This window comes from Theobroma cacao, chromosome 1 (assembly GCF_053813885.1).
Source record: "Theobroma cacao isolate CCN51 chromosome 1, ASM5381388v1, whole genome shotgun sequence".
In the NCBI taxonomy this organism is placed as follows: domain Eukaryota; kingdom Viridiplantae; phylum Streptophyta; class Magnoliopsida; order Malvales; family Malvaceae; genus Theobroma; species Theobroma cacao.
In genome coordinates, this window is record NC_142639.1 from 1,288,288 (window position 1) to 1,310,476 (window position 22,189).

Here is a 22,189-nt window from a genome sequence, read left to right on the forward strand (position 1 = left end):
TTAACAGCTTACCAAAGTCCTCTTCTTCCGTTTCTTCTTTTTGTCCAGATATGCCACGAGCTCTTGCTGTTGAGCAAACGAGTCTTCTAGAGCCTGAAATAGCAATTGCAATCACTTTTAAGTGTTAAAAATGATTGAAAATGACCCAGATAGGTAATCAGGGATTGATGTTTTACAAGTATACCTTGTGCTAATCTGGTGGTTTATTAATAATTTCAGCAAAAGCAGCGAGATGTTTACCTTCTTAGTTGCCATAAGCTCTTGCTCCAAGGCATCAGCCCGGTTTAGTGCAGAATTCAGCATCTCCTCCTTCTCCGGGGGCATTGTTGTAGTTTTCATGTTCATAACACTTACTCTCTCTTCCAACTCAGCCATACGTTTCATGACAGACATCAATTCAGCAGTGGAGATGGCTGCTGGGGTTAAGTTGTCTGAAGGTTCCTGGCTCTTAACATCTGTGTCATCACAGTAAACAGGACTGGAGTAAATGTTGGCATCAGTGAGCTTCCTGGGCATGTTGCGTGTCACTCTGATCATGGTGGCAATACCCATAACAAAGGTCATGACACCAGTGAAAAGATGAGAGCTAGGCCCATCAGGAACCTTGCCACTTTCTTGCGTAGCATAAGAATCTGCCATTGCAACGATAGAAACCTTAGCACCTTTTGTAATTCAGTTTAGACTCACATTAAGGAAGTATCTGATCTAAGAAACCAAGGCATTCATCTTTCCAGATTCTGGTGAGCATACATGAATAAAAAATTGCTTCGATCAATGGACTCGAAAAAGAAAAATACCTTCAATATAATTTATTCCATAAAAAATAATAATAATTGAGAGAAATGAAAATATCAATATCCTTATATTTCCTTCATCAGAAAAAGAATTAAAAATGAAGAATAGTTGTATTGATATCATATACATAAACAAGTGTTCTGTCCCTGATACCGAACTCTGTAGTTTTAGATGTCCTTGTAATGAAAAGAATTTATATTGAAAAACATAAGAGGGGTTCATAACAATATGAATAATCAAACTAAATTGGGGAACATGCAGAGCAAATAGCCTCTGAAAGCAGCTTTGTTTTTTTATTTTTGGTATTAATATGAAAATAAATAGATGTAATAATCTGAGTAGGCCAAATACCTTTTGATAGGGCAGCAAAATTTTCATTCTGCATTTTGTCCTGACAAGCTAAATCCACAGGTTTATCAACCACTGGGACACATTTCTCAGGTTGGCTCATTTGTACCTGTGAGATTTATTTATCAGAACAAAGAAAAATGGTGGCAAAAATATAGTAGCTTTCACAATACAACCACAACAAAATGAAGTTTCAGAGTGAAATAAGAAGAAATGGGAGGAAGAAAGAAGGAAAAGCTAATAAACTCAATCAGGTCAAGAAATCTAGGACTTGGGTACTTTGTTGGCACTGGAATTTTCAACAACTTGATTCAACTTTGAGGTCAACGTTGGCACCAGTAGATGCTGACTGAAAGCCTGAAACCCCTTAATTGTTGACAATATTGAGTAAGGAGGACGCAAACTTACTTTTTCTTTAACAGGAGAGAGTTCCGGACGCTCAATATCATTTGTTGAATGTTCAGAGGAAAGAGATTGTTTATTTCCTGCATCTGAAGCTGCCTCAACATCCGAGGAGTCACAGGCATGAGTAGACTGTATGTGAAACAAACTACTCAGTCAATCAATGAAAAGAAGATAGAAAAGAAAAGCCACTGAATTAAGAAAAATAGATAGTCAACATGCAACATGTTTATAATTCAGGGACACATCAAAATAGGGGGTAAAAAGGGACAGACAAGGGCATGCTCATTGAGCAAGTGGAACCTTTGAGAGCATGGTCTCTTCCTCAGAAATTGTCTTCTCTTCAGTGCTTTGAGCCTGAGATTTCTTTGTGCATTTATGTTCACCATTTTGAACCATCTGCAAGTGAAAGAATTGGTTAAAAGTGCCTTGTAACTGGAAAACAAACTATACAAAGACAATTATATGATTGCAACTGAGACAAAAAAAAAAAAAAAAAAACAAATAAAAAGAAGAATGCAACTAAAAGATAGTTGTGGGGCACCTTCAAGATCTCTGGGTCCTTCCATGGGCCCTTGTCAGAAAGCATGCAGCCTCCATGATCAGCGCAAGTGCAAGTACCTCCAAAAAATTCTGGCAACTCACTGAGATAGAGCCAGACCAGGAAAAAAGAAGAGAAATTAGCAAAAGAATAAAAAGCGAGACCAGGAAAATATTTGCAGCAGTGAATGTTAACGTTTGATGAGACAAAATCAGAAAGGCAAACATACAAAATGAAATATAAGCAAACTTGGATCGTCTAATGGGAACATACCTAGCATCAATTATTTCAAGCAACTTGCTCTGGTATTTGTTGCCAAGAACCTGGTATATAATACATCTTATTGGTTAATTTCCATTAGTTAAGAGAAGCAAATTCAGTCAGAGGAAGCATATGCTTACATGGATCTTGGCTGTGGTCTTAGGATCAAGGAAAGACTTGACAGAGTTCCACAACATTCTAAATCCAGAACCTGCATTGATGATGAACATGCGGTTCAAGGTCTGCAGAAAAGGTGACAATTTGCACATCATAAATCGATCATCTACATTTAAAAGTCACAACCAAAACCAAAACTTAGCTATTATGCAAGAACAATACTAAGGAAATTGGTACCTCAGGATAATTGTCACCATCAGTCTTCTGAAGACGAGTGATAAGTTCCCTTGCAGCTTTGGTGAAGCTTTTAAGACCCTGTTCCATTAACTCGAAATTAACCAAGTGGGTGTTCTCTCATACATGAGTTATATATTTTCTTTGGTCAGAATACACAGTTGTACTTTTGAAAATAAGATTTTGGGAGGTTAGAGCTGGAAATTTTGCAGTCATTAGAGCACCTTATAGTGATTAATTGATCAAATTCTTGTATCATAGTGAATATTGTTCTCACTTACCACTCCTTGCACATCCAAGATGGTTGTGCTTTGGTCAATGTGCTTCTTGGCTGCGATAGAGCAAGCTGGAAACTTAACATCAAAGGCCCTCTCAAACTCCTTTACGTGGTATTTGAGATAGCGGTCCATGGTTGTCACTTGCATGAGCTTGGTAGCATCTACTAGGCCTATTCTCTCTATGTACACTGGTCGTCCTTCCTTATCTACTCCATGGTACCCTTGGGGATAATATTCCACTACTTCACTCTGTTCCTTGAACTCAAAGTCCTGAACAAAGAGCAGAAAATGGAAATGATGGGGCAGTTTTAAGAGAAACAAAATATGAAAGGAAACGTAAACAAATAGCAGAATTCTGGCTTCCAGAGCTTATTTCTAAGAGGAATACCTCCATAATTGTGTCTGTACCAAATTCTTTCCTCCACTGGAGCATATCAGACCACATTTGCTTTGTTTTCTCAATGTCAAATTTTCTGGCCTTCAAGAACCTGCATTATCAGAGGGGTACATTCAGAGGTTAATAAGTACATGACAAATTCAAACCATTTCTATATGTTTGTAATAAACCGTCATATAAAAACTTTAGATACTACAACAGCAACAGCAATAATCGCATTTGCAGTTGCCTTACTAAGTTCTTCATTTGAATAAAACAGCCAAGTAGACATATCGAACAATGAATTTATCTACAACATCAAAGATGAAACAGGAGGACAAAAAGAAACCTGAGCAACATATGATAATCATCATGTTTTGCTGGCAGCAGTTCCTCCAATATAAGTGCCTGACGTAAGGCATCAACAGCCTGCAACTCCTCTGCATCATGCACATCCTCAATTTCCACGGACATTACTTTACTGCTCCTCCTACCTTTCTTTGACAAAGAATTCCTGAATTTGTTGGAGGCACTGATAGCTGCCTTCCTCAACGATCCCATTCTGGTCTTCTTTTCTTCCTCATAGGCATCACTATCAGATGCTGTAGAATGAACAATTATTAACATTAACCATCTAACAACAGACAGAAAAGTAGGCTAGCACAAAAGGGTCTTAATTCCCATATAATTTTGCAGCAGCAAGTCCAAAAAATGAGCAGAAAAAAAAAAGCATGTTCAATATAATAAAAACTGAAATTATTCCAAATGCTCCCCATGCACTCCAAGATTAAGTTTTGGTTTGATTCACCCGTTAACAAATAACAATAAAACAGTGTACACCCGAATGCCATTACAATTATGCCCCAAATATTCATGCAAATCAACATTCAGCATCCTCTTTCGGATAGCTGAGATTCCATTTCAAGGAACAAGAGCAGCAGAGATAACATCAGGGCGTTGTGAAGATACCTGAGCAAGATTAGAAAACCCCACTAAGATGAAAAATAACTAAATTCCCACTTTGGTTGGTCAAGTTAAAAATACTAGAACCTCTTACACTTTTGAAAAAAATCTAGAGAAATAAGCACTCATGTCTAAAGAAAATATTCTTTATTTATTCTCAATTTGAATGTTGTTAAAATAAATTAGTATTATAGGCACAAATCCTAATAAAACTTTACGTCCAGTTGTCTAATACAATTTGAGTATTTTTTTTTTTGAAATTTAATACAATTAAAATAGTTAACAAGAAATTTAAATAAAATAAGTATTGTATTTCTAAATAGAACTAGCCTACTCAAATAATAAAATTAAAAAAATCCTAATCTAAATAAAATAAAGAAAATAAAATCCTAAGCTAACTAAATTAGAAAAATTAAATTAAATAAAATAGAATTCTAGATGGCATCAAGAGAACCTGCTACAAATGTACATGAGAGACAGAGGCCGCAAAGATAAGCAGCAGTACATTAAGATATAAATCAAAACATCCAAAAATGTCTAAATGATTATAACTAGCTAACATTCATGCCGCCCCACCTATTCCTGTTGACAGAACATCTAAACATGCTTGGACATCCTAACAACATAATACAAAACAGAACGAAGAGACGGAATGGGTTAAGACGATGACCTGGGTTTGGACATAGAACATCAGACATTGTCGAAGGCGTGGGAAATTTGCCCTGTACAGGAGAGCAACAGTAAAGGGCAGAAGAATCAAGCACTCATATATATCTATTGATCCCAGGACCCAAATGCCTGCACAACATACATTCATATTACCATCAAAATAGATTGGAAAATGGAAAAAGAACCAGAACCCAAGACCAAAAACTTAGAGGAAGAAAAAAAGAAAGCAATATCTACCTCTGCAAATTGGGAACGAGGGAAGGGGGGGAGAATAATATCAGAGAAAGCTAACTTTTCAGTGGGTTTTTGTAGAGTCCTTCGAAAATGGAGGAGAGACAATGAGCCAGACACGACGTACCAAACAAAGAGAACATCTGGTAATGTTTTTTGTTAATGTTTAAGGGAATGTGGGTTGGTTTCTTTTTTTGGGGAATTTGCCCCCTTGATGATGTTTGACCAAGTCTCGACTTCCTCAACAGCAGCTACGGTTGGTTTCCAAGATAATGGTTTTATGCCTTGAGGAATTTTGAATGCGAAATGCAAGGCCTCTCCATTCAAAATTTCTTGTACAGGGGTGTCGGGTCTATCTGAAGTCTAAAAAAGTCTAAGTTCTTAACCAAACGGTCGTTTCCTCTTTTCGCGCCAAAAATCATTCGGGATTTGCCTCTGCAACGTTTTGGATTCGTTAGGCCCTAACTTTCTTCCTGGATGGGAAATGGGTACTTTATATTTCTTTTCTCTTTTCTTTTTTGTGGTTGATTTTGGGGAAATAAAAATTCAAAATTAAACATATTTTAGTTATTTGCTAAGACATAAACATAATCACAAGGAAACTAGCTAGTTGCCATCTCCCTTTGACGTCTTGTTGTGTTATGTTTTGTCTAGGTTAGTCCAATGGGAAGTCCAACCCTGACCAACAAACAGTTTTCCATCACAGGATTGGTTGAACCATTGGATCTAGTCCGGGTTCTTACGCTAACCATTTTAATGGCAAGTTCAAGGAAGGTGGGAACCGGAAAGGGTCCAACGCAAGGGAAGCCAAATTGGGCAAAGAAACGTGACAAATCATGATGATCAATAATTACAGAAAGGATTGGTCAGGAAGGGTGGGGAGTATAATTCTCAGCCTCAGAACTTGTACCTGGTCCTGAGTAGGGATGTCAACAGGTAAAGTACTGTTAATTTTAAAATACTTAAATTTTAACTTTATTTAAAATCAAATATTTTAATTTTATTAAAAATTAAATATCTTAATTTTATTAACTATTTTAAATAATTTTAAAAATTATTATCCTAATTCTAACCCTAATACATTCTCACTGCTTATAATTATCCTAATCCGTTCAAATGCCTTATTAAATAAAAAATTATTAAATTTTTTTTTATGAATACTCAATTACCCAATTAACTATTCTAATTTCATAAGTTTCCTTAAATTTATATATTATAAGTTTATAAAATCAAAAGTATATATTGTAATTAATAATTTTATTAGTTATAATTTTGTTAATGTTAACATAAAATAAAAACTAAATATATTTATATTTAAAGTGTGTATATATATATATATATATATATACACACACATCAAAAATATTTTAATATATATAATACTAATTATATTCCTTATAAATGAATCTAATATATATATATATATATAAAGTATATATATTAAAAGACATTACAAATTAATTAATAATTATATTTTTATAAATTAATTTAATTAATTATATGAATTTATCCTTAATTATATAAAATTAAAAAATAATTAAATTTTATAACTATTCTAATTTCACAACTTCTCTTTAAATTTATATAAGTTTATATAAAGTAAGTTGTATATATTATAATTAATAATTTTATAAATTATAATTTTATAATGTTAACACAAAATAAAAAATAAATATGTTTATATTTAACGTGTATATGTATACTAAAAATATTTTAGTATATATATATATATAATAATTATATTTTTTATAAATTAACACAATATATAAACTATATATATTAAAAGACATTACAAGTTTATTAATAATAATAGTTTCATGAATTAATTTAATTAATTATATGAATTTATTTTTAATTTCATAAAATTAAATAAAAAACACTTAAGTTCTAAAACTATTATAATCTCAAAAGCTTTCTTTAAATATATATATATATATATATATTATAAAATTATATAAATAATGATATATATTATAATTAATAAGTTTATAATTCATAATTTTTATAATGTTAACACAAAATAAAAAATAAATATATTTATATTAAATATATATATATATAATAATTATATTTTTTATAATATGATATACTATTCATATTATTCAAACATAATTAATAATATAATAATTTTTTAATTTAAATATATTAATATCATGATATTAATAATTAGAGTAACCATGCTTTTTATATATTTGTTAGTTTTTAACAAAAAAAAATTACATGTAAAATTAGTAAAACTTGTAAATTTTTAATTTAATTGTTAAAATAATAATAATATATTTATAAATAGCAATCGTATTCGAGTAACGGGTACCCAAGTGATGGTACCCGAACCCTACCCAAACCCGATACAAGTAGTGAAATCATTACTCGAATCCATCCCAAACTCAATTATAAGATACCTTAACCTTATATAATCGAGTCGGGTATTCGTGGGTGCCCTATATCCAAGTACCCATTACCATCCCTGGTCTTGAGAGTCCTTCCAGGAAAGGAAAGAAGAAAGAGGTGGCATGCTGGAAGAAGGAAACAAAGAGAGATACACTAGAGCACACAAAGCACTCCACGCGAGGATGAACCTTAAATTGCAGTCATGGCTGCTCTGGACCTCATCTGCCAATTGAGTGTGGCCAATCATGAGGTAGCCGCAAATTCATAAAATTGCATCCTAAGTGAGGAGAGCACAATTCATAAATAGAATGATAAGAACTAGCTGCAAGTTACAGCAGCACTTGAATATCAAAACAAATGTTGTACGACTTGATGCAGAACCTGGCAAACTCTAGAAACATACATCAATGACCTTTATGGCGATAAAGCAAGCCTACCACTTAGTAAGTATCACATGGTAAATTGTCTGTCCCTCAAGCTTCCCTCTCTTTTCCACTAGGATTCCAACTTCAAATTTGCAGAATCACGCCATCTCGGCTGAACTTCAGCACGAATCCAAGAGACTTTGTACTTACTAGCGCTTAGCAGCTGATGTGAACCTGTTCCTATTCAACTATGGGCGTGCAAACTGAAATTCTTGAGATAAGGAACCAAAATTTAATTGACAATCACCATACACAGTTGATAAACAATGGACAAAACTAGAAAGAAAACTGCAATTTTATTTTTTTAACTTTCAGTCAGAATCAGAGTCATGATTCATAGAAGATCGCACTGTTTTGCGCCTACTCTCATCATAATTGTTATCATCATCATCTTCATCACTTTTCTTCTCACTAATTATACCTGTAAAATGATATATATCAGGTTTCAGATACTGCTACATGCTGTAAATTGCAAGTTGAACTAGACAAAGGCATTACCTTTCTTTATCAGTACAACCTCAAGTGTTCTGGTACCAAAATCATCTTTCCCTCCAAGATCTTGAAACCCAACCAACCTATCTACTGCAATCCCTTTTCTGCCCGAAAATTGCAATTCTTCAAGTTAGACTGATATGATAAAAGAGATATCATTGTTTTTATTTCTTAATATTTATGCCAAAACTCAACAGAAAGATTACTAGGATGTGGATTCTGCATCTACAGTTGGCTAATCCTTCAATATTTAACTGGGTTGGTCACTATTCCTTATCGATAATAATTGCTTAATTCTGTGGGTAGAAGAAAGAAAAAATAGAAAATTATAAAGCAACTTAACAATAATGAAGCATAAATCTTCTTTTTCTGCATCCTATAAATGTAGCTTTTTTCTTTCTCTTCCTTTCCCTTTAAGGCACAAAAAGAGTCAAATGGCATAAGAGATTGCTGACCTGAAAATTATAACACAAGGCAAAGTTTGGACTGCAAGTTTGGTAACAAAGAAAGGTGCATTCTGCCACAAAAATCAGAATCTTATGTTGGCAATGAAGAAAAACAAAGCCAGAATTAAATGTGAAAAATCTCTATCAAGATTTAGAAACAGCAAAAGCTTGTTGATGCTCACCTCAGCATCCAGCTTGATGAACTTTGTATCCAGATGCTTAAGTGCAAGGGCCTTCAGATGCTTATCCATTATCCTGTGTTATCCATATATAATACCCAATAAGTCTGACACATTAACGATTGAGCGTGCACAGTGTGTTCATGCAAGCATGTAGGTCATTTCATGTGTATGTGTATGTGTTACAGACAGACAGAGAAAAGTAAAAACTTTACTTGCATCGATAGAACTCCTTATGGTAGAAGTGGCAAATCACTTTCTCAGTTCCAGTGACTTCACCCAAGAAATCTCCTTCACTAATCTCCCTGTACTCTCCGTGCCCTTGCCTCTTTAGTGCTTCTCGCTTTTCAGCTTCTTTCTATTCAAATAAATCCTACTGTGATTACCGAGTTCAGAATGCCTATCCCCAGATTGATAGACCATATTTCATCATGTCAAATTAAGAATTACTATTAAAGTTCTAACCTTGAGAGCTGCAATCCTGTCAGCATGCAATTTTTCCAGCTCGGGATCCTGTATAAAAGAAGCACATGAGCCTACATAAAAGCAGAATAACATTGTCTAGAGCAAAGATGCTCCCTAAATGCAGAAAGCCTTAAAAGACTTACGTCCATCAGCTCATCAAGGTCAACCTCCTGGTTAACTGAAGTTGATGACTGTGCCTTCTCTTGGGCAAGCAGCTCCTGTATGATCATTACATTGATAAATTAAACACATAACACTTGGCATAACTATTTCATTACCCGCTAACTTGGTCAATCAGACATCAAACTCTCACAGCTAAGGCATGTCAATCTGCCTTAGACCCTTCTAAAATTATCATCGGATCAATCAAAATCACAAATTTACAGTTCCCAGCTAACCCTTCGAAGCCCAATTTTGAAATCCAAAATAGAATCTTTGAACTGTGCGAGATACAAAAAAAGAATATAGAATTTGAACAACCATGAATTCAATTGCATAACTTTACGCACTACCTACAAGCACAAGTTAATCTTTCCAACTTCTCTAACAAAATTACGGTCACCTCAGTGACTTAAACAGTAAAAAACTGCCCTAACAAAGGCAAGGAGCTAAATCCATTAACAAAAGAAAAAAGAAAAAAAAAAAAGGAATCCCATCAAAAAAGAACCCAAAATGAAGAGAAAAATGAGAGAAGAAGACAACCTTCTGATAGTCACGAGCAGCTGCTGCCATTACATTCCCAAATGCTAAATTAGACAAAGTCGATTTAACTGAATTCGGATCCATTTCTCCTCCTCTGAAAGACTACAAAGAAAAAACCAAAAACATTAACATAAAAAAAAACGAGTCTTCGATGGAAAGGATCTTGAAGCAAGCAGATCCGGAATAGAATTTCACCTACCGGATGTTTTGGACAAGACTGACAGAAAATCGAAACGAAGAAAAATGGAATCTTTAAAAAAATTTGGAGGAAGAAAAAGGTCTAAGCCGAACGCACCGGCTTAGACGGTGGAGTTTCTGTGGGCCTGAGCAGCCTAAATCATACCTCCTAAAGGCCCAAACTTTTGGTAGCCAAATCCAATCTCGGCCTAAATAGTGGGTTGTCTTGAGACTCATTGCAAGCCTATAGATCCATAGACGCCTCTATCTTTTTTTGGGTCTTAAATTTCTACGATTGTTGAACACAAGTTATAATTGATATTTTAGATGAAAGTTTTAAGGATTTTGACAGTAATAGAAACAATTTAAGATATATTTCTATTACGATTGAGACACGTGATATCATCTCGATTGTTTATGTATTAACTATAAATAACTTTTTAATTAGCATGGTTTTTTTAGAGTAAATATATTAATGCAAACTTGAACAATTATAATTAAAATTAAAGACACGTGATATTATCTTGACCATTTATATTTAATATTTAAAACATATAAAAAAAATCACCTTAGGTTGTTAATCTTTTGGCCCCAACTCATCCTTGGAGGGGTGCATTGATCATTTTTGTTTTTCTCTTATAAAACTCTCTTATTCTTACCACCAAAATAGTTAAAATATACCACAAAATATTGTAATTGGTTAGTATATGCCCAGAAATATAGTGTTATCTCTCCAACAACTGCATCTGCAGCAATTTGAGTTTGAGCACAGTGATTCAAATGTTTGATCAATCAATGGTTCTGGTCATTACAAAGAAGAAAGAAAACAGACCAAAGGTTCCTCATCACATGAATGGCATTAGTTCTAAACTTTTTAGGTCCTACGCTCTTCCTTGGTCCAGACTCCACCTCTGAATCCAGCATCCTCGATTGGGAAAGACACTAGTTCTGGACACCAACTAACATTCACGATTTTCAAGGTTGGCATCACTTGTTGCAACATCCCCCAGTGCAGCTCCAAATCTGATAGAGCTTCCAACATTAAGCCTTCGATTTTCCAGACAATGCTGTTGTCACCCCGAAAGTTCTGATGCATGTTTGCGAGGTTTCCGAATGAGATTGAAAGGTATTTGAGCAGAGGGAGTGCTATAGGGTTGAGCCATATAGGACTTATCTTTCCTGGATAGAATTGCAGAGATAGCTCATGGAGTTGCTGTGGAGGACAGAGTTTGTCGAGTTTTGAGGTGAGATCACTCCCATGACTGTCAAAGCAACTTATGAACAGATTTTCCAAATCTTGAAGGTTCACCATTGCATTGACCTCGCTGTCTCCAACTTCATCACCATGAGTCAGAAGTAATCCGAGTGTCCTCAATTGTGTCAAATTTCTTAATTCTCCAAGCCGACAACCATGATCAGATCTTGCAGGTCTAAAACCCAACAAAACTTCAAGGTTTGACAGCCTTCCCAAGCCTTTTGGCAAGCATTGAAGTGAACCGCAATGACTTACATTTAAGACCTTGAGCTTCTTGAAAGTGATGAGGTAATGAGGCAAAATTTTCAAGTTTTGACAATAACTCACATCCAAAATCTGAAGGTTACTGAGCTTTTCTAACGAAGCTGGGAGTTCAATCAAAGGATGAGTGTTGCTTAAACTCAGATAAGTTAGATGTTGGAGTGAGCCAATATAATATAGCAGGCTACTGAGAGGCAATTCAAAGATTGATTTGGAAACATCCAAAACTCTCAAGTACCGACATTCACTGAATTTTTTTGCAATGCTTGATTCAATCTTGTTCACCTCGCTGGTTTTGGTTGTGGATACTAATCCCCTCAACTTTTGATTTTCAGAAAGTTGGCCTTTATCCATGTTGTTACTAATTCCCACATGGCGGCAATTAAGACTTTTCTGTGTGTAAAATGCATCCTCTTCTGCTATTTTAAGGACCAAATCACGAACCATATCATGCATTTTGCAAGTAGAAATTGTTCCATGATAATTCTTGTCGACTACCTCTACCAAACACCGATTTGTTAACCCTGAGAAACAATCTTCTCCGGCATCAGTTGAAGATCTACCACTCCTCAATGGGACAAATCCCTCGCCAATCCAACAATGAACTAGTTGCTCTTTTGTTATGACACAGTCCTCTGGATAAAGAGAGAAGCTGAGGAAGCATGACTTCAAGTAAGAAGGGAGCTCATCATAGCTCAATTGCAGTGAGGCCATCACAGAGTTATCATTTTCTATCAATTCATCTCGAAAATGGTTTGCAATACGCCTCCATTCACGATAATATGGAGTTTTACAAAGCATCATTCCTCCGACAGCTTTGATGGCCAAGGGAAGACCCTTACACTTCTCTACAATCTCTTTTCCAACATCCTCCAGATCAGGGTAAATGCAATTTCCATCACTTGCAGCAAAAGCTATTTTTCGAAATAGAAGCCAACTATAATCTTCATTTAGGAATTTAGGCCTATGGATCCTTACTTCCTTCACTCCCATCTTTCGTGAAACCTTTTCAATCCTCGTTGTGATGATGATACAACTACCATTTCCTTTGGGCAGCCCCTGACAAATTCGTTGCCACCAGACAACATCTTCACTCCACACATCATCCATCACAATCAAATACCTCTTCCCCAAGAGATATTGGTTTATTTTCTTCAACAGTTCATTTGCATCATCTTTCGCACTTGCCTCTCCCAAAGTATTCAACATACTTCTCATAATTTGTTCCTCAGTGAATGTTTGAGAAACAGAAACCCACACTCTTCTGTCAAAGTGACGCTCTATTTCTCTCTCATTGAAAACTTTCTGAGCAATTGTTGTCTTGCCCAAGCCGCCCATGCCAACAACTCCAATTGCTAGTATGTCCTGAGACCCTTCACGAGCCGCTTCAAATATCCAGTCTTTAATCTTTTGAGTGTCAGCTTCTAGTCCAACCACTTGAGTGTGATCATACACCTGAGAGCTCCACCTGGGTATTTGCTCCTGTGCATTTGTGACCTCTGGCTGGAACAAGAGAGGCCCTCCAAGCAAAGATGAGATGTTTTGTTTGATGCTGGTAATTTTCTCAATGATTTCCTTGAGACGCTTTCCACTTTGGTACTTGAAATGAAGCTTTGTTGGAGAGAAACATGCTAACCAGCCTTGGGAGAATTGGTTGCCATCCCTGGATTGAAGTTGACAATCCGCTAGTATATCTTCAGATTCATAAATCAACTCTCTAAGATCAGCCAAGATCTTGCGTATAGATTGATTCTTCCTCTTCAGCCTATCTGAATCCATGAGGAAGCATTGCATCAATTGAAGCTCAGTTTGTAGTTTTTCAAACAGATCCCTGAATTCGGTCACGTATCGGCCTTCCTCTGCAAGAGTTTTTAACAACTTTTCCAAGAACACAGTGACTACTGCATCCGCCATGCTTTTCGCCTTTCGCCTTGCAAAAAGTAAAAATGACCCAATAATTTTGGAGCACTGGATAATCTAATCTGTTCAAGAGTTCAAAATGACAAAAAATTCTAATCCAAATATATAGAGGTTAATGATGCTACCAGCCACTAAATTTTCATAATGGACAACAACCTGTCAAACCAACATTCAAAGCTAAACATGGAAGTAATTATTCCAAAGCATCTTTTTTTTTTTTTTCTTTTCTCTTATGTTCACCAGGCTCTTCAATAGTAACCAAACAACCGCAGCTATTAGAACAGAACCCTAATTTAACAAATAGGGTCGTCAACAGTCTTCCTTCCCTCACTAGGTTGAGAAGCTCGATCAATCACAACAAAATGTTAATGAAGTTTAAGATAAGTTATGGGTCAAGTTAAGCGTAAAGCTAAGGGTTGACTTGCCTCTCTATGGCTGATTCTTTAAGATTTCTCGGGGAAGTTCTTATGGCCAGGAATTACTCTATATCTTTTCATGGCAAAATGGAGGATCAATCCAAAAGATAAAAATACTATTTCATGATCAAACATGAAAAAGAAGAAAAATAACAGTATGTTAATCAGCAGACACATGCAGGGAAAAGAACAGAGCAAAGGTTTACTATCAAAGCCTCAAAGCAAACTTACAGTTGAGGAATTCCTGGCAAGGCTTTGATTGCTTTTGTCGAAGAAAATCTATGGCTCCGGAGCTTGGTTCAAATTAAGGAAAAGAAAACCCACTAATATATGAACATTTTTGAAGAATTTTTAATCCTTTTCCAATGGTTTATCCCTTGATTTAAAAGAACGGCGCTCGAAGTTTGCGTGATGAGGGCATAATGGTACACTCCTGAAAACTAGAGTCAACTACGCGTATTTAGCCAATTTAGCCAAAGGCCCTGAAACTGAAAAGAAACTTCCATCCGCCTAAGCAGTCGACTTCATGCTGTCGTCCTGTAAATTACTTCGAGTTTTTCCATGTTTCTTCATTTGGGAAATAATAGTTTCTTTCTAGTTCTACTTCTTGGTCATTGCCACAGTCGCATATTCTAACAATTTGGCTTTGTATTATCTTTTTCTTTTTGTCCCTTAGCCAAATTCTTTGAGAGACAACCCGACAAAGCAACTTGAAAATACTTGAAATCCTGAATGACATGCGTTGAATTGGGATTAAAAAAGGATTATATGTGGAAGATATGAAAATTTTCTGATGGAAAGATGCCTTATTTACATTTTTCTTTTGAGCTTTGGACTCCAATCATTTTGTTCTGATTCCAAGGGACTTCTCCTTGTATATGTATAAACTGTCAAAAATTAAAGAGCTTATGAACACAATCCTGAGACTAGGCTAAAGGGTTTCAAAACTGAAATAGTATTTTATTGATAAGAAGATTTCTGATGGAAATTTACTAGTACATTTTGCTTCAGTACGGTATTCTTCTCAACCCGCTTCCTCCGTTTACCATTCTTTTGCTCTTCGTCGTCATAATTTTCCTTTTGTCCCCATCGGTTTTCAATCTCTTAATCCTTACTATCTCATTCAGTCTTCTGATGGAGGGTGGAACTTCACCACCATCCGTCGCTTTGTTCTTGGTCTCATTGTCTTCATCCCTCTTGCGTTTAAGGAAGCTAACAAGACCTTGAAGAGCAACATCAGCATCATCAGTTTTCATCAACTCCTCTGCTACCTCTGCTGGGGTCGCCTCTGTACTCTTTAGCAAGCCATCGATTTCTCCAAAGAAAGGGTTGTGTTTGCTGCTGATGTTTAAATAATTAGAAGCTAAGATCTTGAATCCGTCAGGGGTGCAGTAGGACATGTTGATGTGCATGTCCATTCGACCAGGACGCAACAGAGCAGGGTCAATCCGATCCTTGTAGTTGGTTGTGAATACGATGATTCTTTCATCACCGCAGCTTGACCACAAACCATCGATGCAGTTCAGGATACCCGAAAGCGTCAACTGCTGTACATGAAAATTGTAAACCAAGGAAACAACATTTTAGTCAGCAAAAGCAATGTCTTATCATGTTCATGAACAACTACTTAAACAAGTAAAATTACAAGGTTGTTAGTCATGTCTTTTAGGTCTCTCTCCTAGAACATAATTTTCGTTTTTGTGTAATTGAAATGTTGTTCCAACTATCATAATTTTGTGGATTATCCATGATCTTCAGGTAGTTCTAAAAAGAAAATCTGGGGTTCTGCTGACATCCAGCAGCACAATTTGCCTAAATCGCAGCCAAAATAGTAAATAATTCTTAGTTACAAAAATTTGCCAGGAGTGTACATGTAAATGATAATTAAATTGTCAAAAATCAAAAGTTCTTAAGTATTTTGTTATTGGAATGTGAAAAAAGTACTTACCCCAGATTTAGCTGGTTCCTCTTTGTTTTTCTTTCCCACTTGTCGTCCGAGAACCTCAGAGCTGCAATCTATGTCTTCAATCAACAGTATAGACCGGTTACTCGTTGACAGCAGTGTCCTCCTTAACTCAGCATCAGAACGGACACTGCTGAGCCCCAAATCATATATATCGAACTTGAGATAATTAGCCATGGCAGCAACCAAACTGGATTTACCAGTACCAGGAGGACCAAATAGCAAGTAACCTCTTTTCCAAGCTTTCCCAACTTTCTTATAATACTCTTTCCTCCCTAGAAACCTCTCCAAATCATCAATGATCATCTTCTTCAGATCTGGGTCCATAGCCAATGTATCAAAAGTAGCTGGGTGCTCCAAGATTATGGAACCCCAAGAACCTCTTCTGTCATCGTCGTCATCACTGAATGGACATTGACGGCTATAAAGCTTTATCATTCGGTCTTGATTTCTGATCTCCTCGGCTTTGACCAAAACGTAAGGTAAGTAAAAACCCAATATTTTTTCTCTATGCTTCTTATTGAAGCTGAGTTCGAACAGTCTTTTCTCTCCAGAGTGAGGTTTCTGACCTTCCGTGCAGACAAGCCTCCATGTTAGTTTAACATCTTCGAATTGATCAACAATTGTTTCCCCATTCTCGATGGCGATTGTAAAATGTTTCTGTTTTCTGGTTTTGCTGACTTTGAGGCGCTCTGTTTTGGGGCTGATCTTGGTGCTGAGATAGAGCTCAGCTGCTTCATAAACTTGGTTCTTGGTCATGCCACATTTCTCATCGATAGCGAGAGTGAGGTCAGGCGAAAGCGGAGTGAAGAAGTAACGAAACGTAGAAAAAAGATAGGATCTGAGCTGGTGGGGAATCAGTTCATTGGCCATGGACCGGACCAGCATCATGGATCCCGCAAACGACGCATAGGCAGAGAACAGTGTGGATGAAGTCTTGGAAATTTCTGACAAAGAAAACATGGAAGCCATTTGTGGAATCAGAAGCAAAGAGTTCAGAGCTTGGGTGGGAAAGGATGACTGAGACTCCGAGAGACTGTTTTTATAGGCTCTTTCTAAGTCAGAATCACTGTCGTTCTCTTCATCCTTGTTATGGTTTCAGTAGGATAGTTTAATTAATAATTAGTATACCTTGTTAAATAAATTTTTAAATCTAACTAAAATAGTAAATATTTAATTTTAAAGAGCGTGAATTGATTATAAGTTATTTTTTAATGGATTTTTTTTTATTGCTGTGCTTGTAAATTCTTGTGTTCTTGGACAACTCTTTGCGTAATTTTCACAACATTCCTTTGGAACTAAGAAATGTGTAAAAGTTGATAATTCGATACTTTTCTGCTCAAACCATTTTCAGTCGTTTATTGCAGCTTATGAAATGACTGAGAAAGGTCTTGCTGCAAAGTTGCCGTACTCAATTATAATGGGACACTGCCGACTACTATTCTTGTTTTACTAATTAAGTAATTATTCTTTTTCAATGTAGGGACATTACAGGCATCTTTTGTCATAGACAACCTGCACGACTTGCGTGTCTTCATCGACTGCCTATCGATAAAAGTTGGCCGCAGGAAGGTGGCTCTGGCTTTCCTGCACATGTTTCAGTCTCCCTACCTGGTCCACAGATTTCGTAGTCAATAATAAAGGAGCCTGATTCCCAATGAAAAACAGGCAAAGGCCTGGAAAGTCTACCAAATGTCTTCCTTGTAGATCTTCCACATTCGCCTTTTACATTTTATATGACATTCAGCAATAGCATGTTGCAGTGCAGAGCATCTATAGACCAAAGCATTTGCATGGGGGAAAGGCATTATCCATTGTTTCCAACAAAGAAATGTATCAGCATTGTCATATTTACAAATTAGAATTATTACAAGTGGAGTTAAAGTTAATTAGTTTCCAAGACGTTACTGATAAAATTTTGTTAAAATACTAACTAACATAATTTTTAGTAGTTGATTTTGCAATAGTTCTCAATTCATGAAATTTAGCAGCAAACGTTTAAGAAAATTGACAACTTTTCCTACAGCGACGTCAGAATCACTGCTCTTGAGCAATTGCTCTGCTAAAGATGCAGGGTTTATAAAGAGTAAGGCAGAAATGGTTTTTGTATTGCATTTCACGTTTGCAAAATTACGGATATATATACACAGCTTATGCTCATAGATGACAGTGCGGTAAACGTGGATTCCTTGATTTGTGCTCTTAACACAAAGTCTTCCTCAATGTTAGCTGCTATTGTCCTTGACTTTGGTATGTGATGGAACCTCTGATGGAGCCTTAATCTGAGAGCAAAATCTGTTCATTTTCTTTTTTGAAAGGTGAAATTTTATTGTGTCAGCCTTCAACCTACCACTTCAAGTCTTTAGTCTTAATTGCCCAAAAGACTCTTGATGGCATAATAGTTGCCTTGGCTGAATGAAACCTGTACACTTGTACCAAAAAGAATCTGCCCAAAGAGAAATTGACAGCACAGCACCATGAACAAGAAGAGGTGCCCGAAAACAAAATCGTACTAATTCTACCTGATTGGAAACAGCAACACCCCCAACCCAACGAACAAGACAAAAACTCCCACAGCAAGGATCCCCTCATGTGAAGTCAACCCTACTGGCGCCACCAGAAGTTACACCGTAAAAGAATCCCTTAGGAAACATGGGAGAGGACCATTTAAAACAAAAGCAGCATCAATCATCGGATGGAAAAGCCTTTAAACGGAGACTTAGTGGCAACGAACAACAAGAGGACCAAAAAGAAGGTTCAACGGACAGCAGAGTCCAAACAATTGAACCCAAGAGACCCCCGATCCAAAAGCAGCTGGCAATAGCATCGAGATGAACATGATTGACAGAAAAAACCAAGAAAACATCAAGTTCATCCCCTGAGTAAGGGACAAGATCTGGCAAGCATAATTTGTTCATTGAAGGAGGCAATCTGTCCTTGACTGAATCGGTTGACAGATTCTCCTTAATAGGGCTGACCTCCATGTTCTAAGCTGTCAATTTGTTCCAAGAGAGGGTGCTGATCGTGTACATCAAGATAATTGGAGACCAATCGGAACCCTTGATTGCTGCAGTAAGACATGTTAATGAGCATGTCTATCCGGCCTGGGCGAAACAATGCAGGGTCTGGTTTATCTTTGTGATTGGTGGTGAATTCAACGATTCTCTCCACTCCACAGCTTGATCGTAATCCATCTATGGAATTAAGTACGTAATGTAACACCAAAGTAAATACCATTGGTTAGAGTATAAAAGAATCCAAATAGAATCTAATGAATTATGTGAAGTGAAGACCGGGAATATAAAAGTAAAGTGGAGAGTACGTGTAACATAGCAAATTAACATAGCTAACGAGGATGAAATTTGATCGCCTAGCAATGCCTTCCTCAAATCTGACTTAGATGGAATACTGGTGAGCTCCAGATCGTACACATCAAATTTCAAATATTTTGCCATAGCAGCAAGGCTTAATTTCCCAGTCCCAGGAGTATCGTAAACCCTCGCATCCAACGCTTCGCAATCGTTCCATATAAATCCTTCCTTGAGATAAACCTGTCTAAATCATCCAGGATAGTCTGCTTTAAATCTGGATCCATGGGAAGTGTGTCAAATGTGGCTGGATGCTGCAAATCCTTGGATTTTTATTGCTTACTAAACTCCGGCAGTATTCTATGAAGCTTTAGAACCTTTTTCTCTTTTTATCGACAATCTGTATTGACTCAATACATGATTCAGATAATCACGCATGATATTTCCTCTATGCTTTTCAGGAAAACGTAGCTTGTAGCGCCTCCTTCCAGTATTAGCACCGAAAAATTTTGGGTTCTAGGCAAGAGCGCCATTTAACAACGATGTTCTGAAAAATGTCAACAACTTCTACCGCTCGCGGCAATTCGGTAGTCAACTTGTCCTGAGACCGCAGCTTCCCAACCCTGATTTTCAGCTGACGGCGAGCAACCCCGAGAAGAGTCATGACTGCAGTTTCTGAATACACCAGGAGAAAGCAAAACAATGCAGGGCTTTACTCCAGAGAACTTGAGTATTAAGCACGAAGGGATGGCTGACGTTGACCGGCAAAGTAGCTAATGCACCCGGGGGCTTCACGAGTTTTTGTAGTGTTCGTCAGGTCGATCTACTAGAGCGGGGGAAGGAATCGAGGAATTCCTGATACCAGCTTGATGTTGCATTTGGGCCGAACTCAAGAACCCACTTAAGACCATTAACACCTAAAGCACACGAGTCGGTGCTCAAGTTATGAATGTTAGCATTTGGCCCAAAAAAGCAGTTATACAAGTAAGAGAATTGGGCGTGAATTGTCCAAGATTTGCTTCGCTCCATACTGTTTCTGCATCAAATAATGAAATGCTTATCCTAATTAGACAAAAAAAAAAAAGGGAAAGAAAAAACAAGGGAGAGGGGAATAAAGAAGAATGTTAGAACAACTATTTGCTGCAAGAAAAAGATACCCACGATGAGATGTTGTAGACTTTTTCACCCTCACTTGTTCCTGATTGTCTAATTGATAAGATATGAGAAGTCGAGCAGGGTCACAATATGAGATTCTCCTGACAAAGGTTTTTCCCTTGTTATGACATATATGACGAGAAAAAGTTAAAAGGTTGGTAAGCAAACTTTTTTTGGACCCCTAAGTGGATTAGTGATGTATTGCTTCACAGGTAATTCGTCCAAAACAGTATCCTATCTCCTCTAGTACCAATTCCCCGTCACTTGCGAAATGTAAACATGTCAATCCTGAAAAGGTCCTGCATGTTCGATCTTCTTCCTGGGAGCATGATTGCCAGGATCTCTTGCAATAAAGCCCAAACCTGATACGAGATTCTTGTTCACTAAAGCCCATTGGCATGGCAATAGCGTGTAGTAACATTCCAAAGATTTGCAATGCGTTCGCAGTCGAATATTCTCTTTTCTAAAACACTTTTCGTCCAAGCCGGTAACTCCAAAATCCAAGTACCCAAGCATGAAAGAAAGACAAGTACTTGCGAAAACACAGCAAAAAGAAAAGTCCTGTGTCGAAGGGCTTGAAGAAAGCAATGATTCAGCACTCTCTACGAACCTGTAAGACACTCTGCAGGGCACCCTTTTCTTTAAATCGAAAATGCTATCAGATGGGATGAGAGCTCACTTTTGTGCATCCTCGCGCGTGCTTCCGCCAGCCATCAGTAAACACCTTTCGTAAAGGAGTTTTACAGTGTTGACACGGTGGAAATTCGTTCTTTTGATCTCCTGCTTATTATCTCTAATATTTTTTTTTCTTTATCAACTGAACTACTCATAAGATACGTTTTATTGACGTAATAAATAAAAATAAAATAAAATAATTATTATATGATAATATAATAGAATAGTTATTATTTAGTTTGGTACAACAAATAAAATATGACAGAAATAATTATTATGACTTATAGTGTTTGATTAGTAATAATAATTTTAAAATAAAAAATAAAAAAATAAAAACACATTTTATTATTTATATGACTATTTATTTTTATTAGATTTTTTAAATATTTATAATTTAAAATTTAATTAAAATATTAATATTTTAAATATTAATAATTTATTTAATTTAAATATTATTATGATTAATTTTTATTTTATTTTATTTTTAAAAATATTAATAATTGATAATTTTAATATTAATATTTTATTTACAATTTAATTATTTATATTTTAAAATATTAATATTTTATTTAATTTAAATATTGCTATGATCAATTATTTTATTTTATTTTATTTTATTTTTAAAAATTAAAAATTTATTATTTATTTAAAATATTAATAGTAGATAATTTAAATATTAATATTTTGTTTATAATTTAATCATTAATATATTATTTAATTTAAATATTATTAGGATTTAATTTT

The 22,189-nt window shown here is 36.0% G+C and overlaps 4 protein-coding genes across 9 annotated transcripts; all 4 read right to left on the bottom strand.

The window, feature by feature from the left end:
• LOC18610863 (phosphatidylinositol/phosphatidylcholine transfer protein SFH12-like) lies at positions 1-8,177 on the bottom strand. 3 transcript variants are annotated; one of them, XM_088809285.1, is made up of 16 exons: positions 8,044-8,177; positions 7,795-7,883; positions 5,222-5,688; positions 4,986-5,113; positions 3,702-3,954; positions 3,365-3,464; positions 2,980-3,246; positions 2,702-2,779; positions 2,488-2,589; positions 2,360-2,409; positions 2,090-2,189; positions 1,849-1,944; positions 1,552-1,677; positions 1,147-1,252; positions 241-632; positions 1-93 (listed from the first exon to the last, which is right to left on the bottom strand). In XM_088809285.1, exons 4-16 carry the CDS (start codon positions 5,011-5,013, stop codon positions 1-3), a joined length of 1,791 nt encoding a protein of 596 aa, XP_088665411.1. In that variant the 5' UTR covers positions 5,014-5,113; positions 5,222-5,688; positions 7,795-7,883; positions 8,044-8,177. The 3 variants fall into 3 exon arrangements, with proteins under 3 accessions (XP_088665411.1, XP_088665417.1, XP_017969295.2); XM_088809291.1 differs by lacking the exons at positions 5,222-5,688; positions 7,795-7,883 and having other exon boundaries at positions 4,986-5,037; XM_018113806.2 differs by lacking the exons at positions 5,222-5,688; positions 7,795-7,883 and having other exon boundaries at positions 8,044-8,168.
• PLP3B (thioredoxin domain PLP3B-like protein) lies at positions 7,916-10,632 on the bottom strand. The gene is made up of 9 exons (XM_007046774.3): positions 10,515-10,632; positions 10,316-10,417; positions 9,757-9,831; positions 9,614-9,661; positions 9,364-9,506; positions 9,152-9,224; positions 8,979-9,040; positions 8,530-8,627; positions 7,916-8,452 (listed from the first exon to the last, which is right to left on the bottom strand). The coding sequence occupies exons 2-9, from the start codon at positions 10,397-10,399 to the stop codon at positions 8,343-8,345; spliced, it is 693 nt and encodes a 230-aa protein (XP_007046836.3). The 5' UTR covers positions 10,400-10,417; positions 10,515-10,632; the 3' UTR covers positions 7,916-8,342.
• Positions 10,633-11,180: 548 nt separating this feature from the next.
• Positions 11,181-14,982, bottom strand: ZAR1 (HOPZ-ACTIVATED RESISTANCE 1). 3 transcript variants are annotated; one of them, XM_018124948.2, is made up of 2 exons: positions 14,576-14,982; positions 11,181-13,931 (listed from the first exon to the last, which is right to left on the bottom strand). In XM_018124948.2, the coding sequence occupies exon 2, from the start codon at positions 13,920-13,922 to the stop codon at positions 11,367-11,369; it is 2,556 nt and encodes an 851-aa protein (XP_017980437.2). In that variant the 5' UTR covers positions 13,923-13,931; positions 14,576-14,982; the 3' UTR covers positions 11,181-11,366. The 3 variants fall into 3 exon arrangements, with proteins under 3 accessions (XP_017980437.2, XP_088665405.1, XP_007046838.3); XM_088809279.1 differs by having other exon boundaries at positions 11,181-13,990; XM_007046776.3 differs by having other exon boundaries at positions 11,181-13,938; positions 14,576-14,981.
• A 301-nt stretch (positions 14,983-15,283) lies between these two features.
• On the bottom strand, positions 15,284-17,440 carry LOC18610866 (AAA-ATPase At2g18193-like). 2 transcript variants are annotated; one of them, XM_007046777.3, is made up of 2 exons: positions 16,293-17,440; positions 15,284-15,888 (listed from the first exon to the last, which is right to left on the bottom strand). In XM_007046777.3, exons 1-2 carry the CDS (start codon positions 17,277-17,279, stop codon positions 15,352-15,354), a joined length of 1,524 nt encoding a protein of 507 aa, XP_007046839.3. In that variant the 5' UTR covers positions 17,280-17,440; the 3' UTR covers positions 15,284-15,351. The 2 variants fall into 2 exon arrangements, with proteins under 2 accessions (XP_007046839.3, XP_007046840.3); XM_007046778.3 differs by having other exon boundaries at positions 15,284-15,891; positions 16,293-17,439.
• Between the last annotated feature and the right edge of the window lie 4,749 nt (positions 17,441-22,189).